At 39.8% G+C, this 17,808-nt stretch overlaps 2 protein-coding genes across 2 annotated transcripts; both read right to left on the bottom strand.

The window, feature by feature from the left end:
* Positions 1-251: 251 nt before the first annotated feature.
* Positions 252-11,706, bottom strand: LOC113014400 (CD209 antigen-like protein E). Its single transcript, XM_026155906.1, has 8 exons — positions 11,540-11,706; positions 11,311-11,421; positions 8,564-8,629; positions 4,766-4,855; positions 4,619-4,681; positions 4,224-4,363; positions 3,641-3,747; positions 252-629 (listed from the first exon to the last, which is right to left on the bottom strand). The coding sequence occupies exons 1-8, from the start codon at positions 11,682-11,684 to the stop codon at positions 509-511; spliced, it is 843 nt and encodes a 280-aa protein (XP_026011691.1). The 5' UTR covers positions 11,685-11,706; the 3' UTR covers positions 252-508.
* Positions 11,707-13,335: 1,629 nt separating this feature from the next.
* Positions 13,336-17,566, bottom strand: LOC113014402 (CD209 antigen-like protein E). Its single transcript, XM_026155908.1, has 7 exons — positions 17,398-17,566; positions 16,226-16,342; positions 15,567-15,656; positions 15,419-15,481; positions 15,024-15,163; positions 14,441-14,547; positions 13,336-13,713 (listed from the first exon to the last, which is right to left on the bottom strand). The coding sequence occupies exons 1-7, from the start codon at positions 17,519-17,521 to the stop codon at positions 13,593-13,595; spliced, it is 762 nt and encodes a 253-aa protein (XP_026011693.1). The 5' UTR covers positions 17,522-17,566; the 3' UTR covers positions 13,336-13,592.
* Between the last annotated feature and the right edge of the window lie 242 nt (positions 17,567-17,808).

Here is a 17,808-nt window from a genome sequence, read left to right as displayed (position 1 = left end):
CTTCCATATCCATCTTACAAAAAAATTGAAAAACAACTTCCATATTGAATGCAATATTAAATCTAAATTTAATAAAGAATTAAATTTAGATTTGCCGAACATGCTTTTTCTGCATTTCAATCTCTTTTAAAGTTCCTATTTTTTAACTATAAAAAGAAGCAGCAACTTTCAGCCGTTTGAGAGAAACTGAAGAAGACATTTACTGTAGTTTTAGGACCAACAGACTGATGAATAAACCAAGTAAAGCAAAGTAAAGACAAGCTGCACTTTGACTTTTATTAGAACAATTTGCTGGAACTACAGAGTAATGAAGTACTTCAAGGTTTTGTGTGGATGACTTCCAACCTTACTGTACAGCACAGAGCACAGAGGGACAATATATGTAATCAATATATGATGCAGAATGAACAAGTAAAGACTGTAAGCTGAGTCTGAGGCTCATGCAGGACATTTCATAGTGAGGTGTCTTTGGTTGGATTATTCAAACATTTACATCAAAGCACCAAACTCATTTCTCACAGATGAAGGTCGTTGAATAAGAATAATAAGACCGTGTCCATCTCCCATCACCGTCACAGCAGACTCCATAGCAACCAGAACGGGGATTCTCATGTCCTTCTGCCCAGAACCTGTCAGAGAGATCAAATCTGATAAGAAACTGGACTAAACTCATAACTATTGTCACATTCATATAAATATGCGTCTCTTTTGGAATATTTTTAGTTCGTTCCTACTTACCAGCTTCTTGTAATCCACCAGCAGGGTTCTGCTCTCCATCGTCTAACATCTCCACCTCGATTTGCTCTCTTCCTCCTCCATCCTCATGGGTCCCTCTGCTGTATTTCACCCTGGAGTCATGGACACCTTGAGTTTGTGTCGACATCTTAAGCTAAGAAGATATTTGACCGTCCGTCACTGTCTGGCTGTTTCTTTGAGTCAGGCAGCTTTGAACTGAAAATATCCAGGAAGTCAAACCAGAAGAGAGCCACAGTTTTCCTGTCACGTCATGATGTGTGAAACGCTGAGTTATTTAGGAGCACTAACAGCATCCAACAAGATCTGAAGTTCAGTTCACTTCAAATGCAAAACTTTGACTGATGCAGTTTTAATTGATGACAAATGTGAACGAGTCAGAAACAGCAGAACAAACCACGAACACAACAAAGACTTCAAAAAGTCATTAAAACACCTCCAGAACATTCTGAACATTTCCTGTCTGAATATCTCAGAGACACTGAGGCTGAACTCAGCAGCAGCAACATGCACATCAATGCCTTTGTTAGATGCTGCTTTCATGAGTTTCTACATGTTGTAAGTCCACAGAATGAGAAGAGAGAAGAAGAGTTTGTGACACAGGAAATATGACGTCAGTGTGAACTAAGCTAACGGGGCGTCACGGCGTTGCAGAGGTTCGCTCTGTCACTGTCACCGTCTCCAGTTGGAAACAGACAAACAAACAGAATTCAACAAGACCTGAAGTTCAGATTTATCAGTTTAATTACTGAGATTTCATTGATGCCGTTGTGATTAATTACAAATGTGAACGAGTCAGAAACGAACAGCAGAATAAAGCACAAACACAGACAGCTTAAATACTTTTCTCCATTTATTTGGAAAACTTTTCCATTACATGCATTAATACATAGATACTTGTACACCAATACAAGCAAAGCCACAAATGTATTTGAAATGTTTGTCATAATGCACAGACACTGAGCTTGAACTTAGCAGCAGCAACTTAAAAATAGCTTTCTCAGAAGCTGCTGTCATCACACAATATATAATGTTAGTAATGAGCGAATGTTTCTGATGCAGGAAATATGGCGTCAGTGTGAACTTCAGTTATTTCGAGTTTACCAGCAGAGAAACTCACAGCATGCAACAAGATCTGAAGTCATTTTGATGAATTGAAACGCTGAAATGTCTTTGGTGCAGTTAGAATTCAATGAAATGCTGAAAATCATCTGAAGTGAAACACAACCAGGGTCTGTGGTCATTAGTTAAAAGCTTTGCACCAATCACATGTGGACACATACAGGCTGCAGGTAAAGGGTCCAAAGCAGGAAGTGTGTCACATGGAAACTGGCTCTGAAACTGTCTGATTCATGAAGACGACTAAGGCCCACATTACAAAAAGACCCGAGTCATGTTCAGAGTCATCAACAGACTTTAACCGTGTCCACTGTGAGGGTTGTTGTTTCTGGACTTTTCCTTTCTGTCATGCTGAAATGAACTTTGACCTTCAGTGTGTTAACGCTGTGCAGGCAGCTCGCTGCAAACTAAGCAGGAAGGTAAAGTTGTGTTTTGATGTAAGTGAAGAAGAAGAAGGAAAGTTGTTTTAAACGGATTCATCTTCACTTATTCACACGTTGTAAGTTTGACAAACTGAATTTGTGCTGGTTTCAGTCTCTTGGTTCCTGATTTGTAGCTAAAAGTAAGAAGCAGCAACTTTCAGCCGTTTGAGAGAAACTGAAGAAGACATTTACTGAAGTTTTAGGACCAACAGGCTGATGAATAAACCAAGTAAAGCAAAGTAAAGACAAGCTGCACTTTGACTTTTATTAGAACAATTTGCTGGAACTACAGAGTAATGAAGTACTTCAAGGTTTTGTGTGGATGACTTCCAACCTTACTGTACAGCACAGAGCACAGAGGGACAATATATGTAATCAATATATGATGCAGAATGAACAAGTAAAGACTGTAAGCTGAGTCTGAGGCTCATGCAGGACATTTCATAGTGAGGTGTCTTTGGTTGGATTATTCAAACATTTACATCAAAGCACCAAACTCATTTCTCACAGATGAAGGTCGTTGAATCAGAATAATATAACTGTATCCATCTCCCATCATCGTCACAGCAGACTCCATAGTGATCATAACTGGGATTCTCATGTTCTGGTGCCCAGAACCTGTCAGAGAGATCAAATCTGATATGAAACTGCACTAAACTCATAACTATTGTCACATTCATATAAATATGCGTCTCTTTTGGAATATTTCCAATATTTGCTGTATTTCTTTCCCAGGTTTCTCGCCCACTTTCCCTCCTTTAGACTTTTCTCTGAGAATCATCATGCACACTAAAACAGCTTTCAAGCTTTGATGAATATGAAATCTTCCTGCTGTAAAAATGGAGAATAAAAAGAAGTCAGAGCTGACTTTCTGCTGTTTGAAACTGTTTTGTCAGCTGTTTACAGACATCACTTTGAAATGTGTGTCTATCAGGTCATATTTACTGAAGCTTCTTCCTTCATATGTTCTGAAGTTTTACAAACACCAAAGAAGAAGAGACAGGAATTCTCTGAAACACTTTTTGTTCTGTGAGAAAAGAAACATTACAGCACAAAAACATGAAGACAAATTGAACAAAGTGAAATGTGTCGGTCGCTGCTTTGAACATGTTTCAATCCTGATTCCTTCAAACTGACTTGTTGTAACTGAACGTCATCACAGACTGCAGATGAAGAGAGTTCAAGCACAGCTGTTCATTCAAAGGAGGATTTCTGCTTTTCTTTACATTCAGTTTGTGGGGCTGTTGGAAAATAGCTCAGCTCATGTATTGCTGATCTATCTTCCAAAACATCCATGTTTCACTTCTAAATAATAACTCTGGAATAGAAACAAACTAATGTCTCACGTTTCTGTCAGCGCTGATCCGTCCACCCATTCCCATTTAGATCTTCCTGATGTCTGGTTGGCTCTCAGACCAATCCAATAGTATCCTCTGAAATTACTGACAAATTCCTGTTTGAGAAGAGACACAAATATTGTCTCCAGTCATAATTCAGCACTTCTGTTGTAGTGACATCATCTTGTGAACATGTCTGAAGGAAGAATAACTGTGATGAAACGTTTCTTCCATTGTGCAGAAATCAGAAAGAGCCAAAGAATCGATGAATATCAGCTCCTCCTGTAGCTCAGTCAGTGTTGCAGTGGAATCAGTGTTAACAAATCATTTGATTCAGTTGGATTGAATCAGAAAAATAATCTGGATTATGAGGATTTCTCTCATTTTATAACATTTCTGTGTAAATTAAATGTTTGTCAAATGTGTAAAAACTTTACGTTTGAATGTGTCTGCAACAAAAAAGGAGAATCCAAGAAATCCATCAGAGTGGAGACAGGAAGCAGGTCACAGACTGACAGCAGGTCAAAGACACAAGTAACAGATGACTGTCAGCTCCATCAAAGATCACACAGACATGAACAAACACACCCACCTGTTCCTCTTTGCTGTTTATCATCACCAGATCAGCTCCTTTATCCTGACAGGCTCTCCTGCTGTCAGACCAAGTTTTCTTCTCAGTGGATTTAAAGTAACAGCTGCTTCCAAACCTCGTCCATCGATCAGGACACTTCTCTTAAAGTCAAACACATGTTTTAAAGACAGACTTTGTGTCCTGTTGTATCACATGAATCTTTGGTTCCTGTCATTTTCCCTGTAAATGCTTCATTTAAACTCAGGTTTTCTCTTTTATTCATAATGAACTGAAACTTACATTTATACAGAGAAACTGTTACACAGCATCAAACATTTAGGATTCAAAACAAAGACACAATCAGGTTATCACTGTGTAACACTGATGTTTTCTATCAGTTATTCAAACTTTATTACCTTCTATCTTCTCCTTCAGCTTCTTCACTTCTTCCTGTAACTGACTGTTGAGTCGTTTTGTTTCTGTAGAAAAAATCATGTTAAAAATGTAAATATAAATTTTATCTGACATTAGTATTTTCTTGTTAATTTTAAATACTTTCTTACCTTGATGTTCAGTCTGTAGCTCGTTGTAACTGTGGTTCAGTTTATTGTGTTTGAAGTGAAGTTTGTTGAATTCACTCTTGTTCAAAGCATCTGAAATATTTCAGTGAAACCAAAATAAAATAAAATAAAATAAAATGAGTGAAACGTTGAACAGAAATAATCTTCTTCCTCTGCTTTGTCAAATATCAATAAGAGTCAGAAACTTGCAGCCATTGTTCTTTAACATGTCCTGTGGGTGGAGGTGTTAGAACTACAGGAAATCTGATGAGCTAAATACGTATCAACTGTGAACAAAAACCACTGACAAGATTCAGAATAATTGTGCTTCAGTGTGGAGGAAGAAGGTGAAGAGTCAAACAGCATTTCTACACCTGTAGTCAGAGATGTTATCTATATGCTTTGAAAGAATAGATGCTGACTCATGTGACATGTGCCTGTTCTCACTGAAAATATGTCTTTTTACATTCAGTCAAAGCTGCTCTGAGGCTTCAACACTTCCTCATATCAAAGGTGTTTCCATGTGATCAGGTACTTCCTGTATTTGCTGTGGCAGAAGGACACGTTCTGGTTGTGAAGCTGCATGTTTGTTGGCTGCTGGGATTCAGTATCAGTCATACATTAATTTGCAGCCAAGATCCCATCTTTGTAGCTCAGACTGCTGAAGACTCACACTGACTGCCTGCAGCATCTCATATAGCACACACAGCATCAGTGTCTATGATACAGTAACAGACTGAACTTTGACCTGTTGTTATGACTGTCATCATATTTGTGTCATTTTGTGTAACTGCTGTGTTTTTCTGTCCTTCATGCAAAGCTCTGCATGCTGCGCCTCAGCTGTGACTGAATGAGAGGATGATAACGGGCATGTGCAGGTACTCTGCTGTGATTGGTGCACCAACATGCAGCCTAATGATTACATAAAGAGCCAAGATGGCCGCCGTCTGCAGACGACTCATTCAGCTTTTCCTTGTTCCAACCTGCCACACCTGTGCAGCTCTCACTCTGTGTTTCCTGATGAGTTTGAAGCAGGTTGTGTTATGGTCCTGGGTCTGTTATATGTGATTTAGATTTTTTTTGGCCTTTCTATTATTTTTATGTAACTTTAACTCTTTGGGTTTATATTCATATGCTAGTTTTGCATGTTATATTTTCAGTGTTCTGCCCTTTTGTGTAAAGTTTCTGTCAGTGTTGGAGCCATTTTATGTTTTTGGTGCTATTGCAATTTCTCAGCACAAGAGGGAGTAGTAACCCTACTTGCCACTGTCGCCATAACCTTTTAATCCAGGTTCAGTGGTGCTCAGGTGTGATGAGATGGGACAGAGGCAAACAGTGTTTTGACCGTGTATCAGTGTGAATCAGGTCGTGTGAGATCCTTTTGGTGTCATCTTCAGAAATTGGAATATGGAAACTTGAGCTTGAGGCAAATGTTGGATCGATGTTGTTGAAATTAGAACAATAAAGGTTAAATTTTTAATTTCAAGCAAAAGATTAATGGACACTTTGCACAGGTCAGAGCACCTGTCACTCATCTTCTTGATCTTCGATTAGCGATGTTTGGCCCTACAGTCAGTGATGTTTCCTTTGTTTGATTACTTCCTGTTTAACCTTTGTTTAACCTGTGTCTGCTGTGTTTGGTATTTAGTTTACTTTCTTTGTCTGTTTTTCTGTGATTAGGTTCAGCTGTGTTCCCCTCCTGTTTCATCTCTTTTTTGCTTCACTCCACATGCGAGCCTTGTGTTTGCGCTGAGCAGAGGAGGGAGGGGCGGTAGTTACACTCGCAGCAGCACAGGAACAGAGCAGGAGGGAGGGAGAGAGAGAGAGAGCCAGGGACAACAACAATAGACAACATCACCACAATAGAAAGGTGTAGTAATGAAAATGAGTGACATCAAGAAAAGAAGCACAATCTGGAACCATTTATATTTCATTGACAGTACAAAGTGTGAGTGCAAGAAAATAATTATTATAATATGATGTGTTAAATTTGTTTAGATCAGAGGAATAAGGAAGGATTGGTCTGTGTTTCAGTTTGGCTTAGCTGTAGGCTGAGAGTGTAATTGTTTAGAAGGAAAGGAATTTATGGACACTGGGGTCAGCCTGCCATAGAAGGAGTCAGGAAGCTACAGTTGGGGGTTGCTGATGCTGATGTTTGTACCTTTAATAAAACTCATAATTGTTCTAAACTTAGAAGTAGGTTTGCAGGAGACTCTCCACCTTATCTGTCAATGTAAGACAACAAGAGGCCACTGGCCCAGTGGATGCAGAGTGGGAGTCTCAGTGTTTGTAATATGTTAACTGTGTTTTCTATGTTGTGTAGAGGAATTTGGTGTAGCTTGGGTGAGATTACTTTTATGACCCCCAGGACGTCACGTATACAGACACACAGACACAAAGTGCTTTGACTGTTACGACACACCCACACCTACATGCACACTCACTCATGTACACACGGGTATGCGCACACACAGGCACTCACGTGCTCGTGCATACACACAGACACAGAGTTTGCAGCACACCGTGGGGGTTTTATGATGGGGTCACTTCTATAAAGCTGGCTGTAACAGACAAAGGAGTGAAGATCTGCAGAGGGACACCGGCCTTGCACGTCTTCCCTTCTAGAAGATGCATGCTTAAATGAAGATGAATAAAGATGAATAAAGGTTTTGTGAAATGACTACTGAGTTCTGGTGCCGTCTCTGGATGCCCGAGGAATAAAAAGAACCGGGTGAAACTGATTTCGCAACAAAAGGCAGAGTGTAGAGTCTGCAAGAAAAGGATATCATATAGAGCCGGCTCCACAAACAACCTGCACAGGCACCTGAGAACTGTCCACCGCCTAAACCAACGCAGAGCTCTGTTAAACAGTTTTTGCAGAAGTCTGTGACCCCAGCAAGACAGAACTCAATTGATAAAGAGCTGGCAAAAATGATTGCACTTTCAGAAAGTTTACTCATGCACTGAACCCTATGTATGCAATTCCAAGCAGGAAAACACTCTCCCAAAAAATCATCCCGGGCCTATATGACAGAGAACGTGCATCTTCTTTTTGTTTTGCATGTTAATTTATATTTTGTTGTGTTGTGGGGTTTTTGTTGTCGTTTCACTTTCAATTAGTTTAAAAGGTAAAAGCTGAAAACTTAAATCGTTAATAAAACTGGAATTGTAAATAGTTGGTTTTTGTATTTTATAATTATAGACTGAGCTGCCTATAATAAACATACATAAATAAAACATATTTTTTATATTAGTAATTCATTTTGTGCATAATTTTACATTGTTGTTAATAATTAATTAATTAAACCAACAAAACCTAAAGAGAGGGTTGGGAGCAGAAAGAGCCAGTTCTCTAAAAAGAGACAGAATTCCTATCACTAGTATTCATTCCCATTGTTTCCCTCGCCCTTTGTCCAGTCGTCTCACTAGCTGTGCTGTTCCTACTCTTTTTGTCTGTTTTTCTTGTACCTCATGGATTTTTGTTTCTCTTTTCCGGACCATCTGTACTTTCCTGGAATAAACACACTTTATGTTTAACATTTGTCCACCATGTTCTGCATTTGGGTCCTGAAGCTTCCACGACACCGTGGACAACATAACCTGATAGTTTGTAGGGCTGAGCTGCCTTTGACTTTGAACAGTTTTCTCCTGTTTATGTTAGTTTGGGAGGTCAGCAGCTGCAACTTGTTTTGTTTCTTTTTATCAGATTATCTTTACACAAGAATCTGATTTAAAACATAAAATTAACCCACTCTCAAATACAGTCATCTCCAACTTTAATACTTCTTAATAGTTTCTTACCTTCCATCTTGTCCTTCAGCTTCACTTCTTTCTGCAGCTGCTCTTTTTCCAAACTCACTAAAATATCTGGTTAGAAATGCAACAAAACAGGAAATTAATTTAAAATCATTGCACTTTCCCGGATGGACTTTTTTATTCTCACTTTAGATGAATGGAACTAACATGAACTTGTTAGCTAGCTGTTTAATACACCAAGTGAACTAACTAGTTGACATAATGACAGACCAGGCCACTGTCTAACGTAGTGTGACTGCACCTGTATCAGTCTGCAGCAGATGCTGCTGCCTGTCTGCTTTGTTGATATAAGATAAGATAAGATAACCTTTTTTTTGTTTTCTCACAGCAGGAAGCGGACAGTGCAAAAGTTATATAGCAAAACTTAGAATATAATACGAATAATGTACTGTACCCAACTGTAAAGAATAGAGTAAAATAGAATAAAATATACAATAGGATAAAAATATAATGCAAATGCTTTATACAACTGAGTAAAAATACAACTTTGTCAGAGAAGAGTATTGCACTTAGTCTTATTGCACATGTGTGGATGTGTGTGTTTGATCAGCTGCAAAAGTCTTTGCAGAGGTCGACATTGAGGAAATGTAAAACTGCTGGGGAAGGGTAAACATGAATTCAGTAAAATTGTAATTCACGTCGGCAGTAATGACACCCGGTTACGCCAATCGGAGGTCACTAAAATCAATATTGAATCGGTGTGTAACTTTGCCAAAACAATGTGGGACTCTGTAGTTTTCTCTGGTCCCCTCCCCAATCAGACCAGGAGTGACATGTTTAGCCGCATGTTCTCCTTAAATTGCTGGCTGTCTGAGTGGTGTCCAAAAAACAATGTGGGCTTCATAGATAATTGGCAAACCTTCTGAAGGAAACCTGGTCTTGTTCCCACTCCTCCACTTTGGATGGAGCAGCTCTCATTTCTAAAAATATAGACAAATTTAGTAAATGCCCCAGACCATGGCTATCCAGATTTGGGACCAGGAAGCAGAGTTGCAGTCTTACACGCCTCTCTGCAGCTTCCCTCCTCCTGTTACACCCCCCCCCCCCCCCCCCCCCAAAAAAAAAAAAAACATCTCCAAAGAGACTGTGTCAACTCCCAAACAGACAAAAAAACCAAACTAAGGACCAGCAAAAAATGACTAAAACATAAAAAAATCACAAAGAAAGAACAATACAGTATCCACATATGAACCAAAGAGTAAAACAGTGAAATGTGGATTATTAAATATTAGGTGTCTCTCCTCCAAGTCTCTGTTAGTACATGACTTAAATTCCATAATGTTCAAAATCAGCACGATGGGAACTGAAGAGTAATGTTTCTCTACTTCCAGGTAGAGACAGAGATCGAAGCAACTACATATGAGAGCACATCAAGCCTGACATATGATTTAGTATTAAATACATTAGGTTACATAAAACTGGAGCCAGCTGTGATCTTCAAAGTGATACGTGACGAGTGAATCCTTTCCAGTGTGTCGTCAGCTTTAGCTGCTGGTGGTTAGCCACTAATGTTTAGGGATGGGTACCGGTATCCGGAGAAATGCGCCGTATTTGGTAGCTTGCTGCGAGACCTCACACCGAGCACATCTACTGCGGGTGTGGTGCCTGTTATCGGACCCAGAGTTAGCAACATCCCCCAAAAACCCGAAGAGGAGAGTCCTGGCCCCTAGCCCTGCCAGTGTAGCAGAAATGATGAGGATGATGATGCAGCAGCAGCCGTTCTTCTCTGTGTGAGTAGCTTAATGCTGTTCGTGTGTAATTTACATTGAGTAGGCTAACCACGTTATTACATTAATGCATGTAAGGTAAACATCATCATAGCTACATGCGGCTGTCTTCTTGTTTGATGGCAGATACTCCCTTCACCCTGGCCAAAAAGGCTAAAATGACCAAAGAAAAAGTGGAAAACAGCTGAACATGAGAGGTTTTTGGACAAAGTTTGTGTTTTTTCCATTGTTTAAGCACTGCTTCCAGCCAAGAGTGATACCATATATGCCCCATAGCTGCAGAAAAGGCTAACATTGTTATCTTTTTACAAAAAACAGCTGAACATGAGAGGTTTTTGGACAAAGTGTGTGTTCTCCATTCTTTAAGCACCGGTTTGGTACTGGTATTGGATAAAGCCTAAACAATTCCCATCCCTACTAACATTAAAGGCTTATGGTAAATGGCCTGTTTTTGTATAGTGCTTTTCTAGTCCCTAAGGACCCCAAAGCACTTCACACATCCAGTCATCCACCCATTCACACACTAGTGACAGCAGCTACGTTGTAGCCACAGCCACCCTGGGGCGCACTGACAGAGGCGAGGCTGCCGGACACTGGCGCCACCGGGCCCTCTGACCACCAGAGGGAAGTGTCATGCCCAAGGACACGACGACCAAGACTGTCCAAGCCGGGGCTCGAACTGGCAACCTTCCGATTACAAGGCAAACTCCCAACTCTTGAGCCACGATAGCCTCGATAGCCTCGACAGCCTTGTATTAAGTTAATTTACTTTAGTGTAGATCTCATCAGTTAGCTGGGCCCCAGCACATTTGTAACCAGTCTGTAGGTAGTGAACATATTTCAGCAGTAGTGTAACATATATAAGAAAACTCTGCAGAGTGACTGTTTCTAACTGTAACATGAAGAGAGAACAGGAAGTGAACAGAATCAGGTCAACAACATCAAATAATTTCCCTTAAAATGTTAAAAAATCACAAATCTAACATGATAAATAAAGTTGCTCACAGCGTGTTAAGATTCCAGCCAGAATCAGCAGATACAGCACTCCCAGGGTCACTTCAAACGCTCTGAAACAGCTGCTGTCCACAGCTGGAAGCTTTCTCTGGGTGTGTTCATCTACAGAGAAAATACACAAAGAGTCCATTCATGGAGCACTAATGAGGGGCTCTGGAGCTCCTTCTTCTTCCTCCCTTTTATTATCTGTAGTTTGTATTTTTAGTTCGTTCCTACTTACCAGCTTCTTGTAATCCACCAGCAGCGTTCTGCTCTCCATCGTCTAACATCTCCACCTCGATTTGCTCTCTTCCTCTTCCATCCTCATGGGTCCCTCTGCTGTATTTCACCCTGGAGTCATGGACACCTTGAGTTTGTGTCGACATCTTAAGCTAAGAAGATATTTGACCGTCCGTCACTGTCTGCCTGTTTCTTTGAGTCAGGCAGCTTTGAACTGAAAATATCCAGGAAGTCAAACCAGAAGAGAGCCACAGTTTTCCTGTCACGTCATGATGTGTGAAACGCTGAGTTATTTATGAGCACTAACAGCATCCAACAAGATCTGAAGTTCAGTTCACTTCAAATGCAAAACTTTGACTGATGCAGTTTTAATTGATGACAAATGTGAACGAGTCAGAAACAGCAGAACAAACCACGAACACAACAAAGACTTCAAAAAGTCATTAAAACACCTCCAGAACATTCTGAACATTTCCTGTCTGAATATCTCAGAGACACTGAGGCTGAACTCAGCAGCAGCAACATGCACATCAATGCCTTTGTTAGATGCTGCTTTCATGAGTTTCTACATGTTGTAAGTCCACAGAATGAGAAGAGAGAAGAAGAGTTTGTGACACAGGAAATATGACGTCAGTGTGAACTAAGCTAACGGGGCGTCACGGCGTTGCAGAGGTTCGCTCTGTCACTGTCACCGTCTCCAGTTGGAAACAGACAAACAAACAGAATTCAACAAGACCTGAAGTTCAGATTTATCAGTTTAATTACTGAGATTTCATTGATGCCGTTGTGATTAATTACAAATGTGAACGAGTCAGAAACGAACAGCAGAATAAAGCACAAACACAGACAGCTTAAATACTTTTCTCCATTTATTTGGAAAACTTTTCCATTACATGCATTAATACATAGATACTTGTACACCAATACAAGCAAAGACACAAATGTATTTGAAATGTTTGTCATAATGCACAGACACTGAGCTTGAACTCAGCAGCAGCAACTTAAAAATAGCTTTCTCAGAAGCTGCTGTCATCACACAATATATAATGTTAGTAATGAGCGAATGTTTCTGATGCAGGAAATATGGCGTCAGTGTGAACTTCAGTTATTTCGAGTTTACCAGCAGAGAAACTCACAGCATGCAACAAGATCTGAAGTCATTTTGATGAATTGAAACGCTGAAATGTCTTTGATGCAGTTAGAATTCAATGAAATGCTGAAAATCATCTGAAGCGAAACACAACCAGGGTCTGTGGTCATTAGTTAAAAGCTTTGCACCAATCACATGTGGACACATACAGGCTGCAGGTAAAGGGTCCAAAGCAGGAAGTGTGTCACATGGAAACTGGCTCTGAAACTGTCTGATTCATGAAGACGACTAAGGCCCACGTTACAAAAAGACCCGAGTCATGTTCAGAGTCATCAACAGACTTTAACCGTGTCCACTGTGAGGGTTGTTGTTTCTGGACTTTTCCTTTCTGTCATGCTGAAATGAACTTTGACCTTCAGTGTGTTAACACTGTGCAGGCAGCTCGCTGCAAACTAAGCAGGAAGGTAAAGTTGTGTTTTGATGTAAGTGAAGAAGAAGAAGGAAAGTTGTTTTAAACGGATTCATCTTCACTTATTCACACGTTGTAAGTTTGACAAACTGAATTTGTGCTGGTTTCAGTCTCTTGGTTCCTGATTTGTAGCTAAAAGTAAGAAGCAGCAACTTTCAGCCGTTTGAGAGAAACTGAAGAAGACATTTACTGAAGTTTTAGGACCAACAGGCTGATGAACAAACCAAGTAAAGCAAAGTAAAGACAAGCTGCACTTTGACTTTTATTAGAACAATTTGCTGGAACTACAGAGTAATGAAGTACTTCAAGGTTTTGTGTGGATGACTTCCAACCTTACTGTACAGCACAGAGCACAGAGGGACAATATATGTAATCAATATATGATGCAGAATGAACAAGTAAAGACTGTAAGCTGAGTCTGAGGCTCATGCAGGACATTTCATAGTGAGGTGTCTTTGGTTGGATTATTCAAACATTTACATCAAAGCACCAAACTCATTTCTCACAGATGAAGGTCTTTGATTCATGATCATATGACCCCGTCCATTTCCTATTATTGTCACAGCAGACTCCATAGTAACCAGAATAAGGATCTGACCATCCTTCTGCCCAGAACCTGTCAGAGAGATCAAATCTGATATGAAACTGGACTAAACTCATAACTATTGTCACATTCATATAAATATGCGTCTCTTTTGGAATATTTCCAATATTTGCTGTATTTCTTTCCCAGGTTTCTCGCCCACTTTCCCTCCTTTAGACTTTTCTCTGAGAATCATCATGCACACTAAAACAGCTTTCAAGCTTTGATGAATATGAAATCTTCCTGCTGTAAAAATGGAGAATAAAAAGAAGTCAGAGCTGACTTTCTGCTGTTTGAAACTGTTTGTCAGCTGTTTACAGACATCACTTTGAAATGTGTGTCTATCAGGTCATATTTACTGAAGCTTCTTCCTTCATATGTTCTGAAGTTTTACAAACACCAAAGAAGAAGAGACAGGAATTCTCTGAAACACTTTTTGTTCTGTGAGAAAAGAAACATTACAGCACAAAAACATGAAGACAAATTGAACAAAGTGAAATGTGTCGGTCGCTGCTTTGAACATGTTTCAATCCTGATTCCTTCAAACTGACTTGTTGTAACTGAACGTCATCACAGACTGCAGATGAAGAGAGTTCAAGCACAGCTGTTCATTCAAAGGAGGATTTCTGCTTTTCTTTACATTCAGTTTGTGGGGCTGTTGGAAAATAGCTCAGCTCATGTATTGCTGATCTATCTTCCAAAACATCAGTGTTTCACTTCTAAATAATAACTCTGGAATAGAAACAAACTAATGTCTCACGTTTCTGTCAGCGCTGATCCGTCCACCCATTCCCATTTAGATCCTCCTGATGTCTGGTTGGATCTCAGACCAATCCAAGAGTATCCTCTGAAATTACTGACAAATTCCTGTTTGAGAAGAGACACAAATATTGTCTCCAGTCATAATTCAGCACTTCTGTTGTAGTGACATCATCTTGTGAACATGTCTGAAGGAAGAATAACTGTGATGAAACTTTTCTTCCATTGTGCAGAAATCAGAAAGAGCCAAAGAATCGATGAATATCAGCTCCTCCTGTAGCTCAGTCAGTGTTGCAGTGGAATCAGTGTTAACAAATCATTTGATTCAGTTGGATTGAATCAGAAAAATAATCTGGATTATGAGGATTTCTCTCATTTTATAACATTTCTGTGTAAATTAAATGTTTGTCAAATGTGTAAAAACTTTACGTTTGAATGTGTCTGCAACAAAAAAGGAGAATCCAAGAAATCCATCAGAGTGGAGACAGGAAGCAGGTCACAGACCGACAGCAGGTCAAAGACACAAGTAACAGATGACTGTCAGCTCCATCAAAGATCACACAGACATGAACAAACACACCCACCTGTTCCTCTTTGCTGTTTATCATCACCAGATCAGCTCCTTTGGTCTTACAGTGGTTTTGACTCTCAGACCAAGTTTTCTTCTCAGTGGATTTAAAGTAACAGCTGCTTCCAAATCTCATCCATCGATCAGGACACTTCTCTTAAAGTCAAACACATGTTTTAAAGTCAGACTTTGTGTCCTGTTGTATCACATGAATCTTTGGTTCCTGTCATTTTCCCTGTAAATGCTTCATTTAAACTCAGGTTTTCTCTCTTATTCATAATGAACTGAAACTTACATTTATACAGAGAAACTGTTACACAGCATCAAACATGTAGGATTCAAAACAAAGACACAATCAGGTTATCACTGTGTAACACTGATGTTTTCTATCAGTTATTCAAACTTTATTACCTTCTATCTTCTCCTTCAGCTTCTTCACTTCTTCCTGTAACTGACTGTTGAGTCGTTTTGTTTCTGTAGAAAAAAACATGTTAAAAAATGTAAATATAAATTTTATCTGACATTAGTATTTTCTTGTTAATTTTAAATACTTTCTTACCTTGATGTTCAGTCTGTAGCTCGTTGTAACTGTGGTTCAGTTTATTGTGTTTGAAGTGAAGTTTGTTGTTTTCACTCTTGTTCAAAGCATCTGAAATATTTCAGTGAAAGCAAAATAAAATAAAATAAAATAAAATGAGTGAAACGTTGAACAGAAATAATCTTCTTCCTCTGCTTTGTCAAATATCAATAAGAGTCAGAAACTTGCAGCCATTGTTCTTTAACATGTCCTGTGGGTGGAGGTGTTAGAACTACAGGAAATCTGATGAGCTAAATACGTATCAACTGTGAACAAAAACCACTGACAAGATTCAGAATAATTGTGCTTCAGTGTGGAGGAAGAAGGTGAAGAGTCAAACAGCATTTCTACACCTGTAGTCAGAGATGTTATCTATATGCTTTGAAAGAATAGATTCGGACTCATGTGACATGTGCCTGTTCTCACTGAAAATATGTCTTTTTACATTCAGTCAAAGCTGCTCTGAGGCTTCAACACTTCCTCATATCAAAGGTGTTTCCATGTGATCAGGTACTTCCTGTATTTGCTGTGGCAGAAGGACACGTTCTGGTTGTGAAGCTGCATGTTTGTTGGCTGCTGGGATTCAGTATCAGTCATACATTCATTTGCAGGAGAAGTTCAGAGGTTGTATCTTATCTTACAGCATATGGACAGGATGATGATCCCAGCTAACATCAGGAGGCACAGCACTCTTAGACCCAGTGTAGCACATCTGAAAGAGCCCTTCAGGACTGAAGGAGGATTCAGAGTCTGTGGTCCTGTTAGAAAGCAGTGTGGATGTTGGTTTGGTAAATGGACCGATTCTTATACAACACTCTTCTACTCTCCCGGAGTACTCACAGCGCTGATACAGCATGCCTCATTCACCCATTCACACCCACTCATACAAGCACTTCTAAACACAAGTGCAAACTAAACTACATTCACAATCTGATGAACACATCGGAGGGCAACTTGGGGTTAGTATCTTGCCCAAGGATATTTGACATGCAGACTGGAGGGGATCGAACCACCAACCTTCCTATCAGCTGATCAGCTCTACCACCTGGCTCTGGCTCAGGTGGTAGAGCTGTTTGTCATTTCCTGTCTCTCTGTCTTTAATAGACCTGTGGTTTCATGAGCTCATCTCCACAAGAGTCAGACACCAAAATATGACATCCGCATTGTGTTTAACCCTCAAGTGTCCAAACGCTTTACGTGACTACAGCAACAGAACGGGGTTATGGATGAGATCATATATTAGTTAAATATGTCTTTAACCTACCATGAGACTGATGTGTTTATCTGCGACACACATTCAGAAATGTTCTCATATCTTTAAATGCATTTTTCTGTCATTTTCATGGTAAAAATTTGACACACGTGTGCTTTTGAACTGATGTATTTCCTGATATTGCAGCTTCCCTTTAAAGGACCAGGTAGATGATATTTGTGTAACTGGGTTAGAAACAGCATCCAAACGCTCGCCCACAGCCTTCCTCTCTGCACTGCTCACGCGTTTGTAAAGCAGCGTGTACTTCAGGATATCTTTGAATCTGGGCTGTTATCCACGATTCACTGTTTATTTTTACAAATGAAAATATAACAATAGCACATTTAAATATACAAGTCAGGGAGCAAAAGACCTTCCTTGGTCCCTTTAAGTGTCCAAATCTGTTTTCTGTGCAGAGCGTCTGTTTCAAAGTCAGTAAGAGGAAATAATCGTACATCACAGGAAACAGCGAGTCAGGTAAAAAGTTTGACGTTTGATGGGCAGTTTGTGAAAACTTAACTGTAACAAACCAGAAATGAAATGTTATTACGGTTCACTCACCTCCTGCTGCATCTGCACTCTCGTAGATATCCACCTCCCTCTGCTCCCACTCTGCTCCGTCCTCCTTTCTGCTGTATCTCACCTTCTTTGATAGATCTGGTTCAGCATAAATATCTGAGGACATCGTGAGAGGATGGAGACGCTGAGCAGGAGTTTAAGCTGTACTCTAACAGGTGTGCAGTACTACAGTGACATCCTGTCCGCACACTGCTGTCACTCTGGCCAGCCTTCTTCCTGCTTTTGTACAGGAAGAAGCTTCAAGGAAGTAGCAAAGAAAGACAAACCACAAACTCCTCCGTGCAGAACGCAGTTCAGTTTTTATATTTGTAAAGTCACTGACATCAAATATTAAAGCATTGGAACAAGAAGAACTTCATTTTTCACAAACACACGTTCACAGCTCAGATTAAA

This window comes from Astatotilapia calliptera, chromosome 22 (genome assembly GCF_900246225.1).
Source record: "Astatotilapia calliptera chromosome 22, fAstCal1.2, whole genome shotgun sequence".
NCBI lineage: Eukaryota > Metazoa > Chordata > Actinopteri > Cichliformes > Cichlidae > Astatotilapia > Astatotilapia calliptera.
Note: the sequence above shows the minus strand (reverse complement) of the source record. Positions and strands in the feature narration are given on the sequence as shown.